The 22,534-nt window shown below is 43.3% G+C and overlaps 1 protein-coding gene across 4 annotated transcripts in view; it reads left to right on the top strand.

Annotated features, from left to right (window-relative positions):
- The window catches only part of ptprn2 (protein tyrosine phosphatase receptor type N2), a 261,633-nt gene that overhangs the window by 38,100 nt on the left and 200,999 nt on the right, over window positions 1–22,534 (top strand). For all 4 annotated transcript variants that reach the window (XR_005036081.1, XM_021563054.2, XM_021563052.2 and 1 more), the window contains exon 2: window positions 8,544–8,594. Coding sequence is in view for 3 of the 4 variants with exons in the window: in XM_021563054.2 (XP_021418729.2) it covers window positions 8,544–8,594 (51 nt within the window). In the remaining variant the exon portion in view is untranslated. The remainder of the gene's footprint in view (window positions 1–8,543; window positions 8,595–22,534) is intronic.

Raw genomic sequence — 22,534 nt, 5'->3', positions numbered from 1 at the left:
GTGTCTTACAGTTAGTGCATTCATCTTAATCAAATAGCCATGCATTCTAATGTGGTTATTTCATTTAGATAGGAGTTTCTCTCTGATGAGTTTCTCTCCTCAGATACCTGATGACGACAACAGGACCCATTTACATTTTTTTTTTGTCCTGAGGTCCTCAACATCATCCTCACTGATTGCATTTTAATTAAAAGACCGTTTTAATCATCTCTACCACCACCGCGTCCAGGAGTGGAAACATGGCGTTATCAATTGGACGTCCTGCCCGCCTTACTCTCACTCAGTACTATCTGACCAACCACCAACACACACACACACACACACACACACACACACACACACACACACACACACTTCATTAAATTGAAGGCATTAATTAATATTGAGAGCTGACAAGCCCTCACAGACAACGTAATGAATTAAGTAGTTGGTGGAGTGTTGAGGTGGTAAAGTTGAATGGACTGACAGTAATTGCCGATGGATGAGGAGCACAATGAAGAGGCCCTCGCATGGTTGGTTGCGGGTCCTGAAGCACTGAAGCAACATTTCAAAGGGATAAGGGTCAGTATTTACAAAACTTGATCACACCGCGTATGATTACATAGACAGGGGGGACCTGATCCTAGATCAGCACTCCTACTCTGAGACGCTACAAGAAGTTGGTTCCGTCTGTCGGGTTTGCAACATTGTGGGAGGTTGAGATGTGGGAGGTGGAGTATGGAGGGGCTAAGGGAAGCCTCGGGTGCCATTTCCCAGGCACGTAACAGTTGAGTGACAGTCATATTCCTCAGGCTTTTAAATATATGGACAGCTGGAGACATTTGGTGTGAGAGAGAAAAACTGTGTGTGGGTGCGTGCGTGTGTGTCTGTGAGTGTGTTTGTCCCTGAAAGCAGAGCTACATAATAGTTTTGTGATTATGTCCCTTTGTGAAATGGCACTCTCATGACTATTAAATAGCTATTCTGCTGACACAAAGAAGAATTCATTACCCCAAGCAGATGCAATTTGGAGGCCAACGTAGCCCTCACATCCCCGGGAAAGTGTGCATTGTGTGACTAATCAAATTGGCCTAGAGAACATTAAGGAAATGTTTTTAATGATGTGTATCAGAAATAAACCCAAGAAACTTGAACAAGTAATGTCTGTCTAATAACTTCTCTCTAATAGGTGGTTTCAACCCCAATTTCATGATGACGATCTTGTCTCATCACGGCAACTCCCCAACGGGCTCGGGAGAGACGAAAGTCGGGTCATGCGTCCTCCGAAACATGACCCGCCAAACTGCGCTTTTTAACACCCGCTCGCTTAACCTGGAAGCCAGCTGTACCAATGTGTACAGCAGGAGGAAACACCATTATACTGAGGACCGAAGTCAGCGTACAGGCGCCCGGACCGCCATAAGGAGTCGCTAGAGCGCGATGAGCCATGTAAAGCTCCACCGGCCCAACCCTCCCCTAACCCGGACAATTCTGGGCCGATGGTTCACCACCCTATGGGACTCCTGGTCACGGGCCGTTAATGACAGTCTGGGATCAAACATACACGGGGATGCAGTGCCATAGACCACTCTGGAGGCCGAGAGAAAGCGTTTTAATATATTTCATTTTCTTGGTCACAATTACAGTGGCCATCATGTAATGCTTTGTCATCTCCCTGCCTCTCTCGCTCTCTCGTCTCAGTAGAGTGATTAATAGACTGCTCACATCTGTAAGCAGTCATGAAAGTACTGTCTGTCCAAGGCTTGTCCTCCAACTCAGTCCCTTAGGCGGTGCACCGCCACGAACCGCTTGGCTTCGCCATTGCTGGTGATAAATAGAGTGAGAGAAAGAAAGAGAAAAGACAGAGCAAGTGGTGAAAGGACAGAGTTGTGTGACTCAGTGTGATGGGCCATCACTGAGGAATATACTGGATTCATCTGTTGACGTCACACTGCCTCTGTGTGCTACCCCTGACTGCCCCAGAGCTATTGAGGTTGTGTCGTGATATGGCACAGGCAGACACTGTCTACGAATATAGGTCCTCTTGAAAAGTATTCCCACATTGGATTGTGGGAAATTAATGTTCTGCTCAAAATTGTGCTTTGCTCCAATCCCAAACCACCCTTTAATTACAATAGAAACCCATAATCAATGACTCGCTGTACGTAGTTGTATCCCAAATGGCACTCTCTTCCCTTCATAGTGCGCTAGTTTTTGACCAGGGCCCGTAAGGCCACTCGGGGATTCGACAAGTTAAGCGTCGTCAAATTAACCTCCTCTTTTCCTTTGTGAGCGGGACATATTTTACAGCAGCAATGTTCTCCTCTCCTCACGTGGAAACAAGACCACTTTAGCATCCCAGCATAAATCTGCCAGCCAGAGGACAGGCGCTGTGTCTGGTTAGCTTACGCTCGCCAACAGCTGCACCTGGGGTCCTGAACACCGAGAGAAAGTACAGTGCCTTGCGAAAGTATTCGGCCCCCTTGAACTTTGCGACCTTTTGCCACATTTCAGGCTTCAAACATAAAGATATAAAACTGTATTTTTTGTGAAGAATCAACAACAAGTGGGACACAATCATGAAGTGGAACGACATTTATTGGATATTTCAAACTTTTTTAACAAATCAAAAACTGAAAAATTGGGCGTGCAAAATTATTCAGCCCCTTTACTTTCAGTGCAGCAAACTCTCTCCAGAAGTTCAGTGAGGATCTCTGAATGATCCAATGTTGACCTAAATGACTAATGATGATAAATACAATCCACCTGTGTGTAATCAAGTCTCCGTATAAATGCACCTGCACTGTGATAGTCTCAAAGGTCCGTTAAAAGCGCAGAGAGCATCATGAAGAACAAGGAACACACCAGGCAGGTCCGAGATAATATTGTGAAGAAGTTTAAAGCCGGATTTGGATACAAAAAGATTTCCCAAGCTTTAAACATCCCAAAGAGCACTGTGCAAGCGATAATATTGAAATGGAAGGAGTATCAGACCACTGCAAATCTACCAAGACCTGGCCGTCCCTCTAAACTTTCAGCTCATACAAGGAGAAGACTGATCAGAGATGCAGCCAAGAGGCCCATGATCACTCTGGATGAACTGCAGAGATCTACAGCTGAGGTGGGAGACTCTGTCCATAGGACAACAATCAGTCGTATATTGCACAAATCTGGCCTTTATGGAAGAGTGGCAAGAAGAAAGCCATTTCTTAAAGATATCCATAAAAAGTGTTGTTTAAAGTTTGCCACAAGCCACCTGGGAGACACACCAAACATGTGGAAGAAGGTGCTCTGGTCAGATGAAACCAAAATTGAACTTTTTGGCAACAATGCAAAACGTTATGTTTGGCGTAAAAGCAACACAGCTGAACACACCATCCCCACTGTCAAACATGGTGTTGGCAGCATCATGGTTTGGGCCTGCTTTTCTTCAGCAGGTACAGGGAAGATGGTTAAAATTGATGGGAAGATGGATGGAGCCAAATACAGGACCATTCTGGAAGAATGATGGAGTCTGCAAAAGACCTGAGACTGGGACGGAGATTTGTCTTCCAACAAGACAATGATCCAAAACATAAAGCAAAATCTACAATGGAATGGTTCAAAAATAAACATATCCAGGTGTTAGAATGGCCAAGTCAAAGTCCAGACCTGAATCCAATCGAGAATCTGTGGAAAGAACTGAAAACTGCTGTTCACAAATGCTCTCCATCCAACCTCACTGAGCTCGAGCTGTTTTGCAAGGAGGAATGGGAAAAAATGTCAGTCTCTCGATGTGCAAAACTTATAGAGACATACCCCAAGCGACTTACAGCTGTAATCGCAGCAAAAGGTGGCGCTACAAAGTATTAACTTAAGGGGGCTGAATAATTTTGCACGCCCAATTTTTCAGTTTTTGATTTGTTAAAAAAGTTGGAAATATCCAATAAATGTCGTTCCACTTCATGATTGTGTCCCACTTGTTGTTGATTCTTCACAAAATAATACAGTTTTATATCTTTATGTTTGAAGCCTGAAATGTGGCAAAAGGTCGCAAAGTTCAAGGGGGCCGAATACTTTCGCAAGGCACTGTAATTCTATCTATCTAGACGGTGTCATAGTGTTTCGATCATTCTGATGATGTCTACCATGAAATTGTTCCACGTCACGTAAGCAGAAACCCTGAGCAGACCACAGTTACACACCAGAGGTGGCTAGTGGCACTTTAAATCGGATGACAGGCTCATCGTAATGGCTGGAACGGAATTTTGCAACCCCCAACTCTCAGTCTCAGACATATAAATGGTGGATGTTCACCGGGGTAGATGAGAGTTGATAACAGTGGTAATCTCTGCACTTTGATATCATTGTGTTTACTTGATAGCTACCTACACAAGTAGCTATCTAGAGCCAAGTGTTAACTTATGGCTGCAGGGGCAGTATTGAGTAGCTTGGATGAAAGGTGCCCAGAGTAAACGGCCTGCTCCTCAGACCCAGTTGCTAATATATGCATATTATTATTAGTATTGGATAGAAAACACTATGAAGTTTCTAAATCTGTTTGAATGATGTCTGTGAGTATGACAGAACTCATATGGCAGGAAAAAACCTGAGAATAAATCCAAACAGTAAGTGGGAAATCTGAGGTTGGTCGATTTTCAACCCAGCCCCTATTGAATACACAGTGGGATGTTGGTTATGTTGGACTTCCTAAGGCTTCCACTAGATGTCAACCGTCTTTAGAAACTTGAATGAGGCTTCTACTGTGATGTGGGGCCGGATGAGAGCTCTTTGAGTCAGTGGTCTGGCAGAGAGCCAGGTCCTGGTCAAGCGCATTTCACATGATAGCGACCTGCGTTCCATGGCTTTTCTACAGACAATGGAATTCTCAGGTTGGAACGTTATTGAAGATTTATGATAAAAACATCCTAAAGATTGATTCTATACTTAGTTTGAAATGTTTCTACGCCTGTAATATAACTTTTTGAAGTTTTCGTCCGACGTTCGGCTGGACCTGCACAATCGTTTGGATTTATGTACTAAATGCCCTAACAAAAGTAACTACTTGGACATAAATAATGGACATTATCGAACAAATCAAACATTTATTGTGGAACTAGGATTCCTGGGAGTGCATTCTGATGATGATCATCAAAGGTAAGGGAATATTTATAATGTTATCTCTGATTTCTGTTGACTCCAACATGGCGGATCATTTTTTTTCTTTTCTGAGCGCCGTTCTCAGATTATTGCATGGTTTGCTTTTTCCGTAAAGTTTAAAAAAAATCTGACACAGCAGTTGCATTAAGAAGAGGTATACAGTGGGGCAAAAAAGTATTTAGTCAGCCACCAATTGTGCAAGTTCTCCCACTTAAAATGAGAGAGGCCTGTAATTTTCATCATAGGTACACTTCAACTATGACAGACAAAATGAGGAAAAAAAATCCAGAAAATCACATTGTAGGATTTTTAATGAATTTATTTGCAAATTATGGTGGAAAATAAGTATTTGGTCACCTACAAACAAGCAAGATTTCTGGCTCTCACAGACCTGTAACTTCTTCTTTAAGAGGCTCCTCTGTCCTCCTCTCATTACCTGTATTAATGGCACCTGTTTGAAAATGTTATCAGTATAAAAGACACCTGTCCACAACCTCAAACAGTCACACTCCAAACTCCACTATGGCCAAGACCAAAGAGCTGTCAAAGGACACCAGAAACAAAATTGTAGACCTGCACCAGGCTGGGAAGACTGAATCTGAAATAGGTAAGCTGCTTGGTTTGAATAAATTACTGTGGGAGCAATTATTAGGATATTGGAAGACATACAAGACCACTGTTAATCTCCCTCGATCTGGGGCTCCACGCAAGATCTCACCCCGTGGGGTCAAAATTATCACAAGAACGGTGAGCAAAAATCCCAGAACCACACGGGGGGACCTAGTGAATGACCTGCAGAGAGCTGGGACCAAAGTAACAAAGCCTACCATCAGTAACACACTACTCCGCCAGGGACTCAAATCCTGCAGTGCCAGACGTGTCCCCCTGCTTAAGCCAGTACATGTCCAGGCCTGTCTGAAGTTTGCTAGAGAGCATTTGGATGATCCAGAAGAAGATTGGGAGAATGTCATATGGTTAGATGAAAACAAAATATAACTTTTTGGTAAAAACTCAACTTGTCGTGTTTGGAGGTCAGAGAATGCTGAGTTGCATCCAAAGAACACCATACCTACTGTGAAGCATGGGGGTAGAAACATCATGCTTTGGGGCTGTTTTTCTGCAAAGGGACCAGGACGACTGATCCATGTAAAGGAAATAATGAATGGGGCCATGTATCGTGAGATTTTGAGTGAAAACCTCCTTCCATCATCAAGGGCATTGAAGATGAAACGTGGCTGGGTCTTTCAGCATGACAATGATCCCAAACACACCGCCCGGGCAACGAACGAGTGGCTTCGTAAGAAGCATTTCAAGGTCCTGGAGTGGCCTAGCCAGTCTCCAGATCTCAACCCCATAGAAAATCTTTGGAGGGAGTTGAAAGTCTGTGTTGCCCAGCAACAGCCTGCTCTAGAGGAGATCTGCATGGAGGAATGTGCCAAAATACCAGCAACAGTGTGTGCAAACCTTGTGAAGACTTACAGAAAACGTTTGACCTCTGTCATTGCCAACAAAGGGTATATAACAAAGTATTGAGATAAACTTTTGTTATTGACCAAATACTTATTTTCCACCATAATTTGCAAATACATTCATTAAAAATCCTACAATGTGATTTTCTGGATTTTTTTCCCTCATTTTGTCTGTCATAGTTGAAATGTACCTATGATGAAAATTACAGGCCTCTCTCATCTTTTTAAGTGGGAGAACTTGCACAATTGGTGGCTGACTAAATACTTTTTTTCCCCCACTGTATCTATATTTCCATGTCTAACAATTGTATTTTCATCGACATTTATGATGAGTATTGCTGTAAAATGATGTGGCTCTCTGCAATATCACCAGATGTTTTTGGAACTAGTGAACGTAACGTGCCAATGTATACTGAGATTTTTTAATATAAATATGAACTTTATCAAACAAAACATACATGTATTGTGTAACATGAAGTCCTATGAGTGTCATCTGATGAAGATCATCAAAGGTCCAAAGGTCGCCCTGCACTTTCACTGGCTGTTGTCACATCGATCCCGTTAACGGGATTGCAGCCCTAAGAAGTTTTAATAAGATAAAAATTCATTAAAAAGATTTAAAAGCACAGTCTGATCCCTGTGTCTTCAGTGTGAAATATGGCCACCAGGACCTGTAACCCAGAAGCTCCAGCCATCTGTTAATTTATCCGTCTGGAACAAGAACACCCAGCCTCGCTCAGTCTGCATTAATGTTCATTAATAATTATATAGGGGAAGAACATTGCCCATGGACCGGGGATGTTAGACCCAGACAGGACAGAAGAAGGAATCTGGCTAATTGGTGATAGATAGCGGTACCATTGGGCATTACAGTGTGTTCCTGATAATCTGAAGTAGCCAGTGTAATGAAAAAAGTTGTCAGATAGGGTGGTGCACAAAATCTAATTTGGTGGCACTGATGCACCCAAAATTGTTAAAGTCAATTAAGGTCACTCTTAGAAAAATATGTTCTATCTAGAACATAACAGGGGTCTTTGGCTGTCCCCATAGGGGAACCCTTTGAAGAACCCCTTTTGGTTCCAGGAAAACTCTTTTAGCGTCCATGTAAAACTCTTTCCACAGAGGGTTCTACATGGACCCCAAAAGGGTTCTACCTGGAACCCCAAAGGGTTCTCCTGTGGGGACAGCCGAAGAACCCTTTTGGTACCCTTTTTTCTATGAGTGTAATATTTGTCTGGCAGCTGGCGCTTATGAAACACACTTGCGTAGAGGTCAGTCTTGAAACTAAAGGCACAGTGCAGTGGTGTATCATGGTGCTGTGTGCCTCTGTAGCCTACTCCCAAAAGGGACATGATGTAGCCTATGCCATCAGTTGTTGTTGTTAATGTTCTATTTCTATTTTTATTTTCTGTGTGTGGATTAAATAATTGATTTACTGCCTGACTGGCTGGCTTTTTGATTAGCCCCTTTCTCTGTAGTAAGGAGACTTTGATGAATGTGATCAGACACCAAGACTTTATTGGGGAGATCAAATCTTTAATGGTGCATTAACCTTTTGGACAAAATGTCAGGGAACTTGTTTAATACTTTAGTCAATTAAAACTTGTGCTTTGCTAAGGAGATGTTTCACTCACAAATGAATATTTTTCAGATACATTGTCTTAAAAAGGAGACTATTGTGCAGATCCAGCTAATTCCAAATGAATGGAAAACATGTGCACTGACTAGTTTCCTGTTTTTACTTTATTAAGTGCTTATCTTTTCCATTCATTCGGGGTGGAGGCATATAGCTCAATCTAAACAACCGATATCGTGGGATGTGGTTTCATCATGCATTAGACTGCTAGAGGTCTGAAAACGCCTGGCAACCTTTGATTTGAAGTGTAATGTCCTTTGAGAATGATTGTGATGTGTTGTAAATTGTGTTCTAAGTTTGCATTTCTCTCTCTGTTTCAGGTTGCCTGTTCGAGGATGAGCTCTGTACACCTTACGAGTTCTGCGCTAATGGTAAGCCAGCCAGCTTCAAAGGGTTCTATTCTGAGAAGTCTGAGAATCAACCAACCACCCACCACCGTCATTATACAGCAGCCCTTCCGTGGTGGTATCAACTCACACACACTATTCTAAAGCACTCATTGCTTTTCATCACTACCGGGGGGAAACTAAGCCTGCATCCCAAATAGCACCCTATTCCCTTTATAGTGCACTACTTTTGACCAGGGCCCATAGGGCCTGAGCAAATGTATTAAAAATAAAAGCTGACATATCACATTTGCATAAGTATTCAGACCCTTTACTCAGTACTATGTTGAAGCACCTTTGGCAGTGATTACAGCCTCAAGTCTTCTTGGGTATGACGCTACAAGCTTGGCACACCTGTATTTTGGGAGTTTCTCCCATTCCTCTCTGCAGATCCTTTCAAGCTCTGTCAGGTTGAATGGGGAGCGTTGCTGCACAGCTATTTTACGGTCTCCAGAGATGTTCGATTGGGTTCAAGTCTGAGCTCTGGCTGGGACACTCAAGGACATTCAGAGACTTGTCCTGAAGCCACTCCTGCGTTGTCTTGGCTGTGTGCTTAGGGTCATTGTCCTGTTGGAAGATGAACCTTTGCCCCAGTCTGAGGTCCTGTGTGCTCTGGAGCAGGTTTTTATCAAGAAACCCTCTGCACTTTGCTCCCTCGATCCTGACTAGTCTCCCAGTCCTTGCCGCTGAAAGACATCCACACAGCATGATGCTGCCACCACCATGCTTCACCATAGGGATGGTGGCAGGTTTCCTCCAGATGTGACACTTGGCATTCAGGCCAAAGAGTTCAATCTTGGTTTCATTAGACCATAGAATTTTGTTTCTCATGGTCTGAGAGTCTTTAGGTGCCTTTTGGCAAACTCCAAGCGAGCTGTCATGCATTTTACTGCGGAGTGGCTTCTGGAAGGTTCTCCCATCTCCACAGAGGAACTCTAGAGCTCTTTCAGAGTGACCATCAGATTCTTGGTCACCTCCCTGATCAAGGCCCTTCTCCCCTGGTTGCTCAGTTTGGCCGGGCGGCCAGCTCTAGGAAGAGTCTTGGTTGTTCCAAACTTCTTCCATTTAAGAATGATGGAGGCCACTGTGTTCTTGGAGATCTTCAATGTTGCAGAATTGTTTTGGTACCCTTCCCCAGATCTGTGCCTTGACACAATCCTGTCTCGGCGTTCTATGGACAATACCTTCAACCACATGGCTTGGTTTTTGCTCTGTGGGACCTTATATAGACAGCTATGTGCCTTTCCAAATCATGTCCAATCAATTGAAATTACCTTACCTGATGGACTCCAATCAAGTTGTAGAAACATCTCAAGGATGATCAATGGAAACAGGATGCACCTGAGCTCAATTTTGAGTCTCATAGCAAAGGGTCTGAATACTTCTATAAATAAGGTATTTCTGTTTTTACATTTTCATAAATTTCCAAAAATGTTTAAAAACCTGTTTTCGCTTTGTCATTATGGGGTATTGTGTGTAGATTGCTGAGGATTCTTTAAAAAAAAAATCAATTTTAGAATAAGGCTGTAACGTAACAAAATGTGGAAAAGGTCAAGGTGTCTGAATATTTTCCGAAGGCACTGTACATTCAGCTCAAACATAGCTGATGAGTCAGGTGTGAGAGAAGCACAAGGTTCTTAGGACAAAACATAAATAAAATGGAAAGAAATTACAAATATTTCTAGGGTTTTTTGATCACACAGCAACCTCAACAGAACCTATGTTTCTCAATCAAGTTCTCATGGCTATACATACAGTAGAGTATAGAATGAATTGCCTCTCTATGCTCCTACATTTACTTTGAATCTAGCTATGAAAGTTCATGACATAGAGTGAGGGGGGAAACATTGAGGCTTTATTCATTTGGCCTTTGGGAAGAATCGTGTACAATTGCATACACAACACAAACGTGTGGATGACCAGAAGGCAGCGTCGTTAAGGTTAATGTTAAGGTTAAGCTTAATGTATTCTCCATAGGAAATTGTCCTGATAGTCGTTGAGGGGCTGGTATGTGTCAAGCATCTCAGAGTAGGAGTGCTGATCCAGGATCAACTTCTAACTTGTCCAGCTTCATCGTGATCTAAAATGGCAAACCTGATCTTAAATCAGCACTTCTACTCTGAGACGCTTTATACATGTTCTCTGTCATATACTTCTAACAGATCCCTGGCCTAGACTTCACATCTGTGTGTGTTTGCGTTTCGGATTTTTCTTTACACCAGTAAACATAATGACTCAACGTCTGGGCTTTAATGTTATTTAGTTTGAATGAACGCAGCTCGCTTCATTTAGCCCAAATTAGCTCATGATGAAATCAATCTTCAAATGAGGTGAAGCTTGCAAAGGAACACTTACATTGGATCTCCATCAATCTAACTCCCAATCTAAAATCTTAAGAAAATGATTTACGTGGGCTCTCTTATCCGTATCTAAGATTATGCTCTGTTGCTCTGTGTATAGACTCATTCACTCCTAATGAATAACACTGTGAGAAGGGTGTGTGGTTGTACCTCTGCCACTTGTTCTCCACTCTCGGTCCCTGAAGAACTAACCTGGATTATTTTAGGCTGGTTCAACCTTACTCTGTTTCTCATTCAGTTTAGCCGCTGGCATGGCGGTCAGTGACACAGGAGGGAGATTTCTATAACCCCTCACCAGGATGTGGCCCCTTTTCCATGGCTGAGAATTTTCTTTGAAACTCTTAGTGTCTCCATTAACTAGAGACATCAGAAGATAGGGGGAATCATCGGTGCCTTTTCCTCATTGTGAATGGCAAATGAAAGCTCACAGGAAAAGAGATTCCATAGTTTTTGAGTGCAAGATGTTTTGTATCCAGGTGTCTGTTACTGGTGAGCACTTAATAACAAAGAAAACGAACATCGCCTTTACGCCAGATACTTGTGTGAGAAGCATAAGGTGCAGTGGTTATGTGCTTGATGCGCCCCCCCAGGTCAACCTGTTTCTAGTAGCCCTTTCTTGCAATCAAATGACCTTGTGGCCTCAAGGGTGGAATGTTATTCATATTTTTCATAATTTCATAATTAACATAATTGTTGTAGAACGTGGAAATGTCGGTGTTTCTATGTCAAACGGTTTTGTTATATTTCAGTCTTCTGTGATGTATGTAAAGTGTAATATTAGGATGCAAACTCAAAATGTAATACATTTCAACTCTCAATCTGACAAGGTACAGGTGTCTATAGGTGCTAAAGATCCTAGTTCGATCCCGGGCTCTGTCACTACCGGGAGACCCATGAGGCGGCGCACAATTGGCTCAGCGTCATCTGGGTTAGGGGATGGTTTGTCCTTGTCCCATCGCGCTCTAGCAACTCTTGTGGCTCATGCACGCTGAGTCCGTATGGGAGTTGCAGCGATGGGACAAGACTGTAACTACCAATTGGGGAGAAAACGGGGTAAAAAGTACAATAAATAAAAAATCAATGTTTCACGATCAACTAGGAATCCCTTGGTGATTGACCAGTCGATCACGATCGACCGTTTGGTGACCACTGTCCTAAAGCATCAGTGCTTACAGTTAAATTGCTTTACCGGTTGTGGGATTCTGTCTGTCACAATGGGTAAAGGATGGAATGTATGGATTGAGAATTCTTTACATTTAGCAGATAAGCCAGTTATAGGTCATTGTCAATAAAACATCACAATAAGGTGCAGAGTGTATGATTTGCCTGTTGGGGGGATGGAGACCCCAAGCTCCGCTAAAATCATTGACAACTGCATGGCGTTTTTAAATCATTCTTAAATAAATATGGTTGTAATGCCATCACGTTTTGAAGAGCATAGTCAGAACTACAGATTTTCGATTATTCCATGCAAAACGATTGTGCACATTTACCTCTAGGTCTCTCATCAGCGTAATACAGCAAGTAACTGCATGCTTTCATGATCAGTAAACATCAATAATTGGTCATGTAAATTCAAAGGGTAGTCTCACAATTGCTCTCAGTATTGGCACCCATTAATTGGATATTTGAGTGATATAAAATAAAAGTGAACCATACCTGACAAGTATGAGTGGTTTTAGTTAATTTCCCATCCTTTGTGGGATCTGCCTGTCAAGCAGGAGAAGGGGGCAATTGCCGATGTAATGTTTGTAATGTGATAATGTTTACTTTGCAAGCTACCGGTAGAAAGTTTGTACAGTTGGCTAAACATAATGTGGTAAGTAGACCTAATGTATTCCAACCAACGTACCTACCTAGCGAAGTTAGCAAACACTATCCCCTTTTCAACTTTGAGTGTTTAATCCCGAATGCTGCTGACAGACATGATAGCCTACATTGATTGATGGACCATGTCAAATAGCTAATAACAGATTGCATCCATATGGCTAGTTAACAAGCTAACTTTCCGGAGATAAAATAGATGGCTATATTTGCTTGCCATCCATAGTGGTGAGGACACTAGTCTGACTGACAACTTTACCAGGACAAGGACTTTCCAATGTCAAGCTCTTTCCAAAAGCCTAACCTCTGATGAAGCAAGCTAAATGACACGTTAGCTAGCTAGCTACATGCCAAATGGATTGGCTACCATCACGTATCTGAAACCACATGATCAATTGATTTTTACTGATCATGAAAAGCATGCAGTTACTTGATAGAGGATGAGCTTTGCTATCACAGACTGGAACATGTTCCGGGATTCTTCCCGATGACATTGAGGAATACACCATATCAGTCACTGGCTTTATCAATAATTGCATTGAGAACGTTGTCCCCACAGTGACGACGATACCACAACTAGAAGCCATGGATTACAGGCAACATTCGCACTGAGCTAAAGGGTAGAGCTGCCGCTTTCAAGGTGTGGGACTCTAACCCGGAAGCTTACAAGAAATCCCGCTATGCCCTGCGACAAACCATCAAACAGGCAAAGCGTCAATACAGGGCTAAGATTGAATCATACTACACCGGCTCCGACTCTCGTCGGATGTGGCAGGGCTTGCAAACTATTACAGACTACAAAGGGAATCACAGCTGCGAGCTGCCCAGTGACACGGGCCTACCAGACGAGATAAATCACTTCTATGCTCGCTTCGAGGCAAGCAACACTGAGGCATGCATGAGAGCATCAGCTGTTCCGGACGACTGTGTGATCACGCTCACCGTAGCCGACGTGAGTAAGACCTTTAAACAGGTCAACATACACTAGGCTGCGGGGCCAGACGGATTACCAGGACGTGTGCTCCGGGCATGTGCTGACCAACTGGCAGGTGTCTTCACTGACATTGTCAACATGTCCCTGATTGAGTCTGTAATACCAACATGCTTCAAGCAGACCAGTCCATGTGCCCAAGAACACAAAGGCAACCTGCCTAAATGACTACAGACCCGTAGCACTCACGTTCGTAGCCATGAAGTGCTTTGAAAGGCTGGTAATGGCTCACATCAACACCATTATCCCAGAAACCCTAGACCCACTCCAATTTGCATACCGCCCAAACAGATCCACAGATGATGCAATCTCTATTGCACTCCACACTGCCCTTCCCCACCTGGACAAAAGGAACACCTATGTGAGAATGCTGTTCATTGACTACAGCTCAGCATTCAACACCATAGTACCCTCAAAGCTCATCACCAAGCTAAGGATCCTGGGACTAAGCACCTCCCACTGCAACTGGATCCTGGACTTCCTGACAGGCTGCCCCCAGGTGGTGAGGGTAGGTAGAAACACATCTGCCATGCTGATCCTCAACACTGGAGCTCCCCAGGGGTGCGTGCTCCGTCCCCTCCTGTACTCCCTGTTCACCCACGACTGTTCACCCACAACTGCTCGGCCAGACACAACACCATCATTAAGTTTGCTGACGACACAACAGTGGTAGGCCTGATCACCGACAATGACGAGACAGCCTATAGGGAGGAGGTCAGAGACCTGGCCGGATGGTGCCAGAATAACAACCTATCCCTCAATCTAACCAAGACTAAGGAGATGATTGTGGACTACAGGAAAAGGAGCACCGAGCACGTCCCGATTCTCATCGACGGGGCTGTAGTGGAGCAGGTTGAGAGCTTCAAATTCCTTGGTGTCCACTTCAACAATGAACTAGATTGATCCAAACACACCAAGGCAGTCGTGAAGAGGGCACGACAAAGCCTATTCCCCCTCAGGAAACTAAAAAGATTTGGCATGGGTCCTGAGATCCTCAAAAGGTTCTACAGCTGCAACATCGAGAGCACCAGTTGCATCACTGCCTGGTACGGCAATTGCTCGGCCTCCAACTGCAAGGCACTTCAGTGCGTACGGCCCAGTACATCACTGGGGCAAAGCTGCCTGCCATCCAGGACCTCTACACCAGGTGGTGTCAGAGGAAGGACCTAAAAATGGTCAAAGACCCCAGCCACCTCAGTCATAGACTGTTCTCTCTACTACCACATGGCAAGTGGTACCGGAGTGCCAAGTCTAGGGCAAAAAGGCTTCTCAACAGTTTTTACCCCCAAGCCATAAGACTCCTGAACAGGTAACCAATGGTTACCTGGAATATTTGCATTGTGTGCCCCCCTCCCAACCCCTCTTTTACGCTGCTGCTACTCTCTGTTTATCTTAGATGTTTAGTGACTTTAACTATACATTCATGTACATACTACCTAAATTGGCCCGACCAACCAGTGCTCCCGCACATTGGCTAACCGGGCTATCTGCATTGTGTCCCACCACGTGCCAACACCACTTTCTACGCTTCTGCTACTCTCTGTTCATCATATATGCACAGTCACTTTAACGATACCTACATGTACATACTACCTCAATAAGCCTGACTAACAGGTTTCTGTATGTAGCCTTGCTACTCTTTTTTCAAATGTCTTTCTACTGTTGTTTTATTTCTTTACTTACCTACCTACACACACACACCTTTTTTTGGCACCATTGGTTAGAGCCTTTAAGTAAGCTGTAAGTTTTACACCTGTTTTATTCGGCGCACGTGACAAATAAACTTTGATTTGATTAGAGCTAAATGTGGAATAATCGTAAATGTATAGTTCTGACTATGCTCTTGAAGAGGTGATGATATTAAAACAAAATAGTTGTAACATTTACTAAACCATCCCATCAAAACGGCACGTTGTTGTCAATGGTTTTAGCAGAGCTGCGGCGTCTCCTTGCACCCCAGCAGCCAAATCGAATGCTCTGCACCGTATTGTGACGTTTTGGTGATAACGACCTATATCTGTCAATCAACATCCCACCTTATTTTCAAAGGCCTCACACACATTCAAAACAACTCTATGTATGTGTCCCAAATGCACATAATTCTTTATATAGTGCATTCATTTTGGTCAAAAGTAGTGCACTATATAGGGAATAGGGTGCCATTTGAGACGCAAAGGATGGCTTTACAATACAGCGCTACAGAGATTCTATCTATATTTAGCCTCTTCTTTTCCAGTTGAATTACATGGATTAGTTATTGTTGTATGTTTAACATAATTAAATTTTCAATTTGCTTGATTGAGATGAATTTCTACTGATTACGGTTAGCCCACTGTTGGGCTTTACCAATGCTCATGCATGTAATGTGTGGACACATATATTGATTTGTTGCCAGCTGAAAGCTCCTGTAGCCTTGATCAGTGTTTGAGCTCAGAACCCAATGGTTTGTTCAAACACCTCATGTTGTTGTGGCCCTTGCCCCTGTCATTTTGAGACATGTTACCTCTTTGTCCTGAACATTTTTTGTTATAAATGTCTCAAATCAACTATTATTTGTCACATGCTTCGTAAACAACATGTGTATACTAACAGTGAAAGGCTTACCTATGGGTCCTTCCCAATAATGCAGAGAGAAAGAAATTAGAGAGATACTAGAAAAGTAAAACACATAATAATAAAGTTAATAATAAATTCACAATGGGCAATGATCAAATCAAATCAAATCCAGCTTTATTTATACAGCACGTTTCAGACATGGAACGCACATTGCGTTACCAGGGAAAAAAACGAATGAAAACAATGAAAATAAAACTGAAATATTTACCACACAACTAACGTAAGATGATCAAAAACAAAAGAATAACAATACAAATTGAACGACTCAAAAGCACCTGAAGGAATGCGAAGCTAAATGGATATTCCAGAGGCTGGGGGCATGGTAACTAAAGGCTGCCTCTCCATGCCTCTTGGTCTTACGCTTTGGGGTAGTTAAAAAGGCCAGTGCCGGAGGACCTGAGGGACCTGACATGTATTGGGGTACACCATCGTGGATTCATTTAAAAACCAATTCGTTTAAAAACCCATCTTAAAATGTATTCTAAAACTCACAGGCAGCCAGTGCCGAGGCCTTAAAACCTGTGTAATATGTGCTCCCCGTCTGGTCTTGGTCAGTAGCCGACCAAGACCAAAAAACAGCTGGGATTTTACCTGGTGTTTTATCTTTATTCCACGTCATTTAAAACGTGGCTATATACACGGGGTACCAGTACCGAGTTGATGTGCAGAATTACGAGGTAATTGAGGTACATTTATACAGTACATATAACTAGGAATAATGTGACAGATAATAAAACAGTAGCAGCAGCGTATGTGATGAGATGAGACAAAAATGTTAGTATGAAAAAGGGTCAGTGCAGATAGTCTTAAGGCTTGGGGGTAGAAGCTCTTCAGGGTCATGTTGGTTCCAGACTTGGTGCATCGGTACCGCTTGCCGTGTGGTTGCAGAGCAGTCTATGACTTGGGTGGCTGGAGTCTTTTTAGGACCTTCCTCTGACACCGCCTGGTATAGAGGTTCTGGATGGCAGGGAACTCAGCCCCAGTAATGTACCAGGCTGTACACACTACCCTCTGTCTTGCCTTGCGGTCAGATGTCAAGAAGTTGCCACACCAAGCGGTGATGCAGACAGTTAATATGCTCTCTCCTGAGGCTTGAAGCTTTCGACCCGCTCCACTAGAGTCCCATCAATGTGAAGGGGGGCGTGCTCGGCCCTCGATTTCCTATAGTCCACGAGTTCAGCTCCTTTGTCTTGCTGACGTTGAGGGAGATGTTGTTGTTCTGGTACCACACTGCCAGGTTTCTGACCTCTATAGGGTGACCTCTTACAACCCTATAGGCTGTCTCATTGTCATCGGAAATCAAGCCTACCACCGTCATCACATCTGCAAACTTTATGATGGTGTTGAAGTTATGTGTGGCCATGCAGTCATGAGTGAACCGGGAGTAAAGGAGGGGACTAAGTATGCACCCCTGATGGGCCCCCGTGTTAAGGGTCAGCATGGCGGATGCTTTTTTGCCTACCCTCATCACCTGGGGGCGCCCTGTCAGGAAGTCCAGGGTCCAGTTGCAGAGGGAGGTGTTCAGTCCCAGGGTCTTTAGCTTAGTGATGAGCTTGGAGGGCAGTATGGTGTTGAACACTGAGCTGTAGTCAATGAACAGCATTCTCACATAGGTGTTCCTCTTGTCCATGTGGGAAAGGGCAGTGTGGAGTGCAATTGATATTGCGTAATCTGCGGCTCTGTTGAGGCAGTTTGCAAATTGGAGTGGGTCCAGGGTGTTTTTTTTGTTTTTTTTTTATTTAAAAATATATATTTCACCTTTATTTAACCAGGTAGGCTTGTTGAGAACAAGTTCTCATTTTCAACTGCGACCTGGCCAAGATAAAGCATAGCAATTTGACACATACAACAACACAGAGTTACACATGGAATAAACAAAACATACAGTCAACAATACAGTAGAACAAAAGAAAACAAAAAGTCTATATACAGTGAGTGCAAATGAGGTAAGTTAAGGCTATAAATAGGCCATGGTGGCAAAGTAATTACAATATAGCAATTAAACACTGGAATGGTAGATGTGCAGAAGATGAATGTGCAAGTAGAGATACTTGGGTGCAAAGGAGCAAGATAAATAAATAAATACAGTATGGGGATGAGGTAGGTAGATAGATGGGCTGTTTATAGATGGGCTATGTACAGGTGCAGTGATCTGTGAGCTTTGGGGGTGACCAGTGAGAAAAAGACCTGCTGGAGCGCGTGCTACGAGTGGGTGTTGCTATGGTGACCAGTGAGTTGAGATAAGGCGGGGCTTTACCTAGCAGAGACTTGTAGATAACCTGTAGCCAGTGGGTTTGGCGACGAGTATGAAGCGAGGGCCAACCAACGAGAGCGTACAGGTCGCAATGGTGGGTAGTGTATGGGGCTTTGGTGACAAAACGGATGGCACTGTGATAGACTGCATCCAGTTTGTTGTGTAGAGTGTTGGAGGCTATTTTATAGATGACATCACCGAAGTCGAGGATCGGTAGGATGGTCAGTTTTATGAGAGTATGTTTGGCAGCATGAGTGAAGGATGCTTTGATGCGATATAGGAAGCTGATTCTAGATTTAATTTTGGATTGGAGATGCTTAATGTGAGTCTCGAAAGAGAGTTTACAGTCTAGCCAGACACCCAGGTATTTGTAGTTGTCCACGTATCCTAAGTCAGAGCCGTCCAGAGTAGTGATGCTGGACGGGCGAGCAGGTGCGGGCAGTGATCGATTGAATAGCATGCATTTAGTTTAACTTGCGTTTAAGAGCAGTTGGAGGCCACGGAAGGAGAGTTGTATGGCATTGAAGCTCGTCTGGAGGTTAATTAACACAGTGTCCAAAGAGGGGCCAGAAGTATACAGAATGGTGTCGTCTGCGTAGAGGTGGATCAGAGAATCACCAGCAGCAAGAGCAACATCATTGATGTATACAGAGAAGAGTCGGCCTGAGAATTGAACCCTGTGGCACACGCATAGAGACTGCCAGAGGTCCGGACAACAGGCCCTCCGATTTGACACACTGAACTCTATCAGAGAAGTAGTTGGTAAACCAGTTGAGTCAATCAATCGAGAAATCAAGGCTGTCGAGTCTGCCGATAAGAATGTGGTGATTGACAGAGTTGAAAGCCTTGGCCAGGTCGATGAATATGGCTGCACAGTAATGTCTCTTATCGATGGCAGTTATGATGTCGTTTAGGACCTTGAGCGTGGCTAAGGTGCACCCATGACCAGCCTTGAAACCACATTGCATAGCGGAGAAGGTACGGTGGGATTCGAAATGGTCGGTAATCTGTTTGTTAACATGGCTTTCGAAGACCTTAGAAAGACTGGGGTGTCTGGGTAATGGTGTTGATATGAGCCATGACTAGCCTTTCAAAGCATTTGACGGCTACAGATTCAAGTGCTACTGGGCTATAGTCATTTAGATAGGTTACCTAGGAGTACAGGTACTATGGTGATCTGCTTGAAACATGTAGGTATTACAGACTGTGTCAGGGAGAGGTTGAGCTGGTGGCATATCAGGATATTTTATAAGCGTCCGGATTAGTGTGCCGCTCCTTTAAAGCAGCAGCTCTAGTTTAGCTCAGTGCGGATGTTGCCTGTAATCCATGGCTTCTGGTTGGGATATTACGTATGGTCCCTGTGGGGACGATGTCGTCGATGCACTTATTAAGGAAGCCGGTGACTGATGTGGTAAACTCCTCAATGCCATTGGATGAATCCCCGGAACATATTCATGTCCGCTCAAGCGAAACAGTCCTGTAGCTTAGCATCCGCTTTATCGGACCACTTCCATATTGAGCGCTTCACTGGTACTTCCTGTTTCAGATTTAGCTTTGTAAGCAGGAATCAGGAAGATGGAGTCAGATTTCCCAAATGCAGGGCGTTTCTGTGTGTGGAGTAAAGGTGATCTAGAGTTTTTTTTCATCTCTAATTGCCACGTGACATGCTGGTAGAACGAAGACGGTTTTTAATTTTCCTGCATAAAAATCTATGGCCACTAGCAGCGCCGCCTCTGGATGAGTGTTTTCCTGTTTGCTTATGGCCCTATACAGCTCGTTGACTGCGGTCTTAGTGCCAACATCAGTTTGTGGTGGTAAATAGACAGATAGTGTGGTCTACAGCTTATCATGAGGTATTCTAACTCAGGCGAGTAGAACCTCGAGACTTTCTTTATATTAGAGTTTGTGCACCGGCTGTTGTTAACAAAGAGACACACACCTCCTCCCTTGACTTTACCCGATGCTGCCGTTCTGTCTTGCCAAGGCATAGAAAAATCAGCTAGTATATTATCCATGTCCTTGTTCAACAGACTCCATGAAACATAGCACATTACAGTTCTTCAGGTCCCGTTGATAGGATAGTCTCGAATAGAGCCTGTCCAGTTTGTTCTCCGGTGTTTGTATGTTCGGCAATAAAATGGAGGGTGAAGGCGCTTTATGTACTCGCCGACTTAGTTTTTCCGCCAGTGTTCCCATAGGTCAGCCTCTCTTACACTCTCTTGCCTTTTTCTTTTCTGAGCCTCGACGATTAGGGCCTGGCCCGGGGTGAGCAGTATGCATAGCCACGAGAAGTAGGGGTGCTGAGGGTGCTGCAGCCCCTCCTGAAAAATCGGGAATAAAAATAAATACAAAATATTAGTGATCGCTGTTCTGATGTCCAGAAGCTATTTTTTGGTCATGGGGAAACAATGCTGGAAACATTATGTAAAGAAAAAAAACATTACGACTTGCGCAAAAAACCCCCCACTAAATTGAAGAATTGGTCAGGAGCCCATACAATGCGCCTTTATAGACTCTGTAGTTCTGCATGTTGTCTTCTGTTTGTTCAACTCTCCATGTGGCCAACAAAAAAAAAGATGTTCCAGCTCGTTCATGAGTAAAATTGAAATACATGGGAAAGTCTGCATGTTATCAACTTAGATCTATCCATAACTTAGTCTCCATAATGCTTTTTTTCCCCTTCTTTTGTTTCTGTCTTTAGGGAAATCTCATTGAGACCTAGTTCTCGATCACAAGTGAGCACAGACCAATACACACACAACGAAAAAATACACACATTAAATACAAAATACACACATTAAGGAAGAGCCAATCCATCAAAGCATGTGTAGTCCTCCTGGCAAAGTTTGATGTGGTCCATCGCATTCACTGTAAAGTGGCTAAGCAACAAATAATCTCTGCATTTTGTAATGCTGTATCGGCCTGGGGAGACTTGATTTAGCATCTCTGGATTAGATGCCGTCCCCACCACATAATTCTCTATTGGCTGTTTACAAGACAAGGATAATTGCTGAACATAGCACAGACTTTTCCCGTTTGAAGGATTTTCCAGGAATCTTCCAATATTCCTAGCGGGATTTCTGGAAAACCTGGCAACCCAACCTGCAATCACATTATGCTGGCTTGCAAAGTGATGTTTAATTCCTAATTGCATCCAGCTAGAGTCAGGATATCTAACAGTTTTAGTTTTTTTCCTTTCAATTAAGACCTTCGTTTATCAATCAGGTTCAAGGGAGGAGCGAATACCCACAGGCGCTCAGTCCTCCATGGAATGATTTTGATACATTTAAACTGGAACAACCATTTCAGTAACGGGTGCAGAAACATCAAACTAAATGAATGGATTAGTTTAAAAAGCATAAGGTTTAATCAATCAATCACTCAATGTACATGCAGAAACATATTTTTTTTTAAATCAACCTGCAGTAGAGCATGCTGGGGAAAAAAAGTAAATTGTTATCATAACTTTAAAAAGTCAGTACCACCTAAACATTTTAAGTAATAATTACTTTTACTTGATTTTCAGTTCATCTTAATATAAGTATTTGAGTTAAAAAATGCCTTGGGGTTTACTGTGTGTGTGTGTGTGTGTGTGTGTGTGTGTGTGTGTGTGTGTGTGTGTGTGTGTGTGTGTGTGTGTGTGTGTGTGTGTGTGTGCGGGATTATGTCTGATGTCTGCTGGGAATGTCCTGTCAACTGTGGAGGAAACAACACATTAACTGTGGCAGTTGTCATGGAAACTGGTGAAGGAGCACAAAGATAGCAAATATAAGACAGTCAGTCGCCTGTCGCTTGTTATGTCACTGTCGTCTGTTCATCAGTTATGTCATCTCTATTACATTGTTATAAACTCATTTTGTAAAACTGTCTCTTTACACTG

The sequence above is a fragment of the Oncorhynchus mykiss genome, chromosome 15 (assembly GCF_013265735.2).
Source record: "Oncorhynchus mykiss isolate Arlee chromosome 15, USDA_OmykA_1.1, whole genome shotgun sequence".
Classification (NCBI taxonomy): domain Eukaryota; kingdom Metazoa; phylum Chordata; class Actinopteri; order Salmoniformes; family Salmonidae; genus Oncorhynchus; species Oncorhynchus mykiss.
The sequence above is the reverse complement of the archived record's forward strand: the minus strand, read 5'-3'. Positions and strand labels throughout refer to the sequence as shown.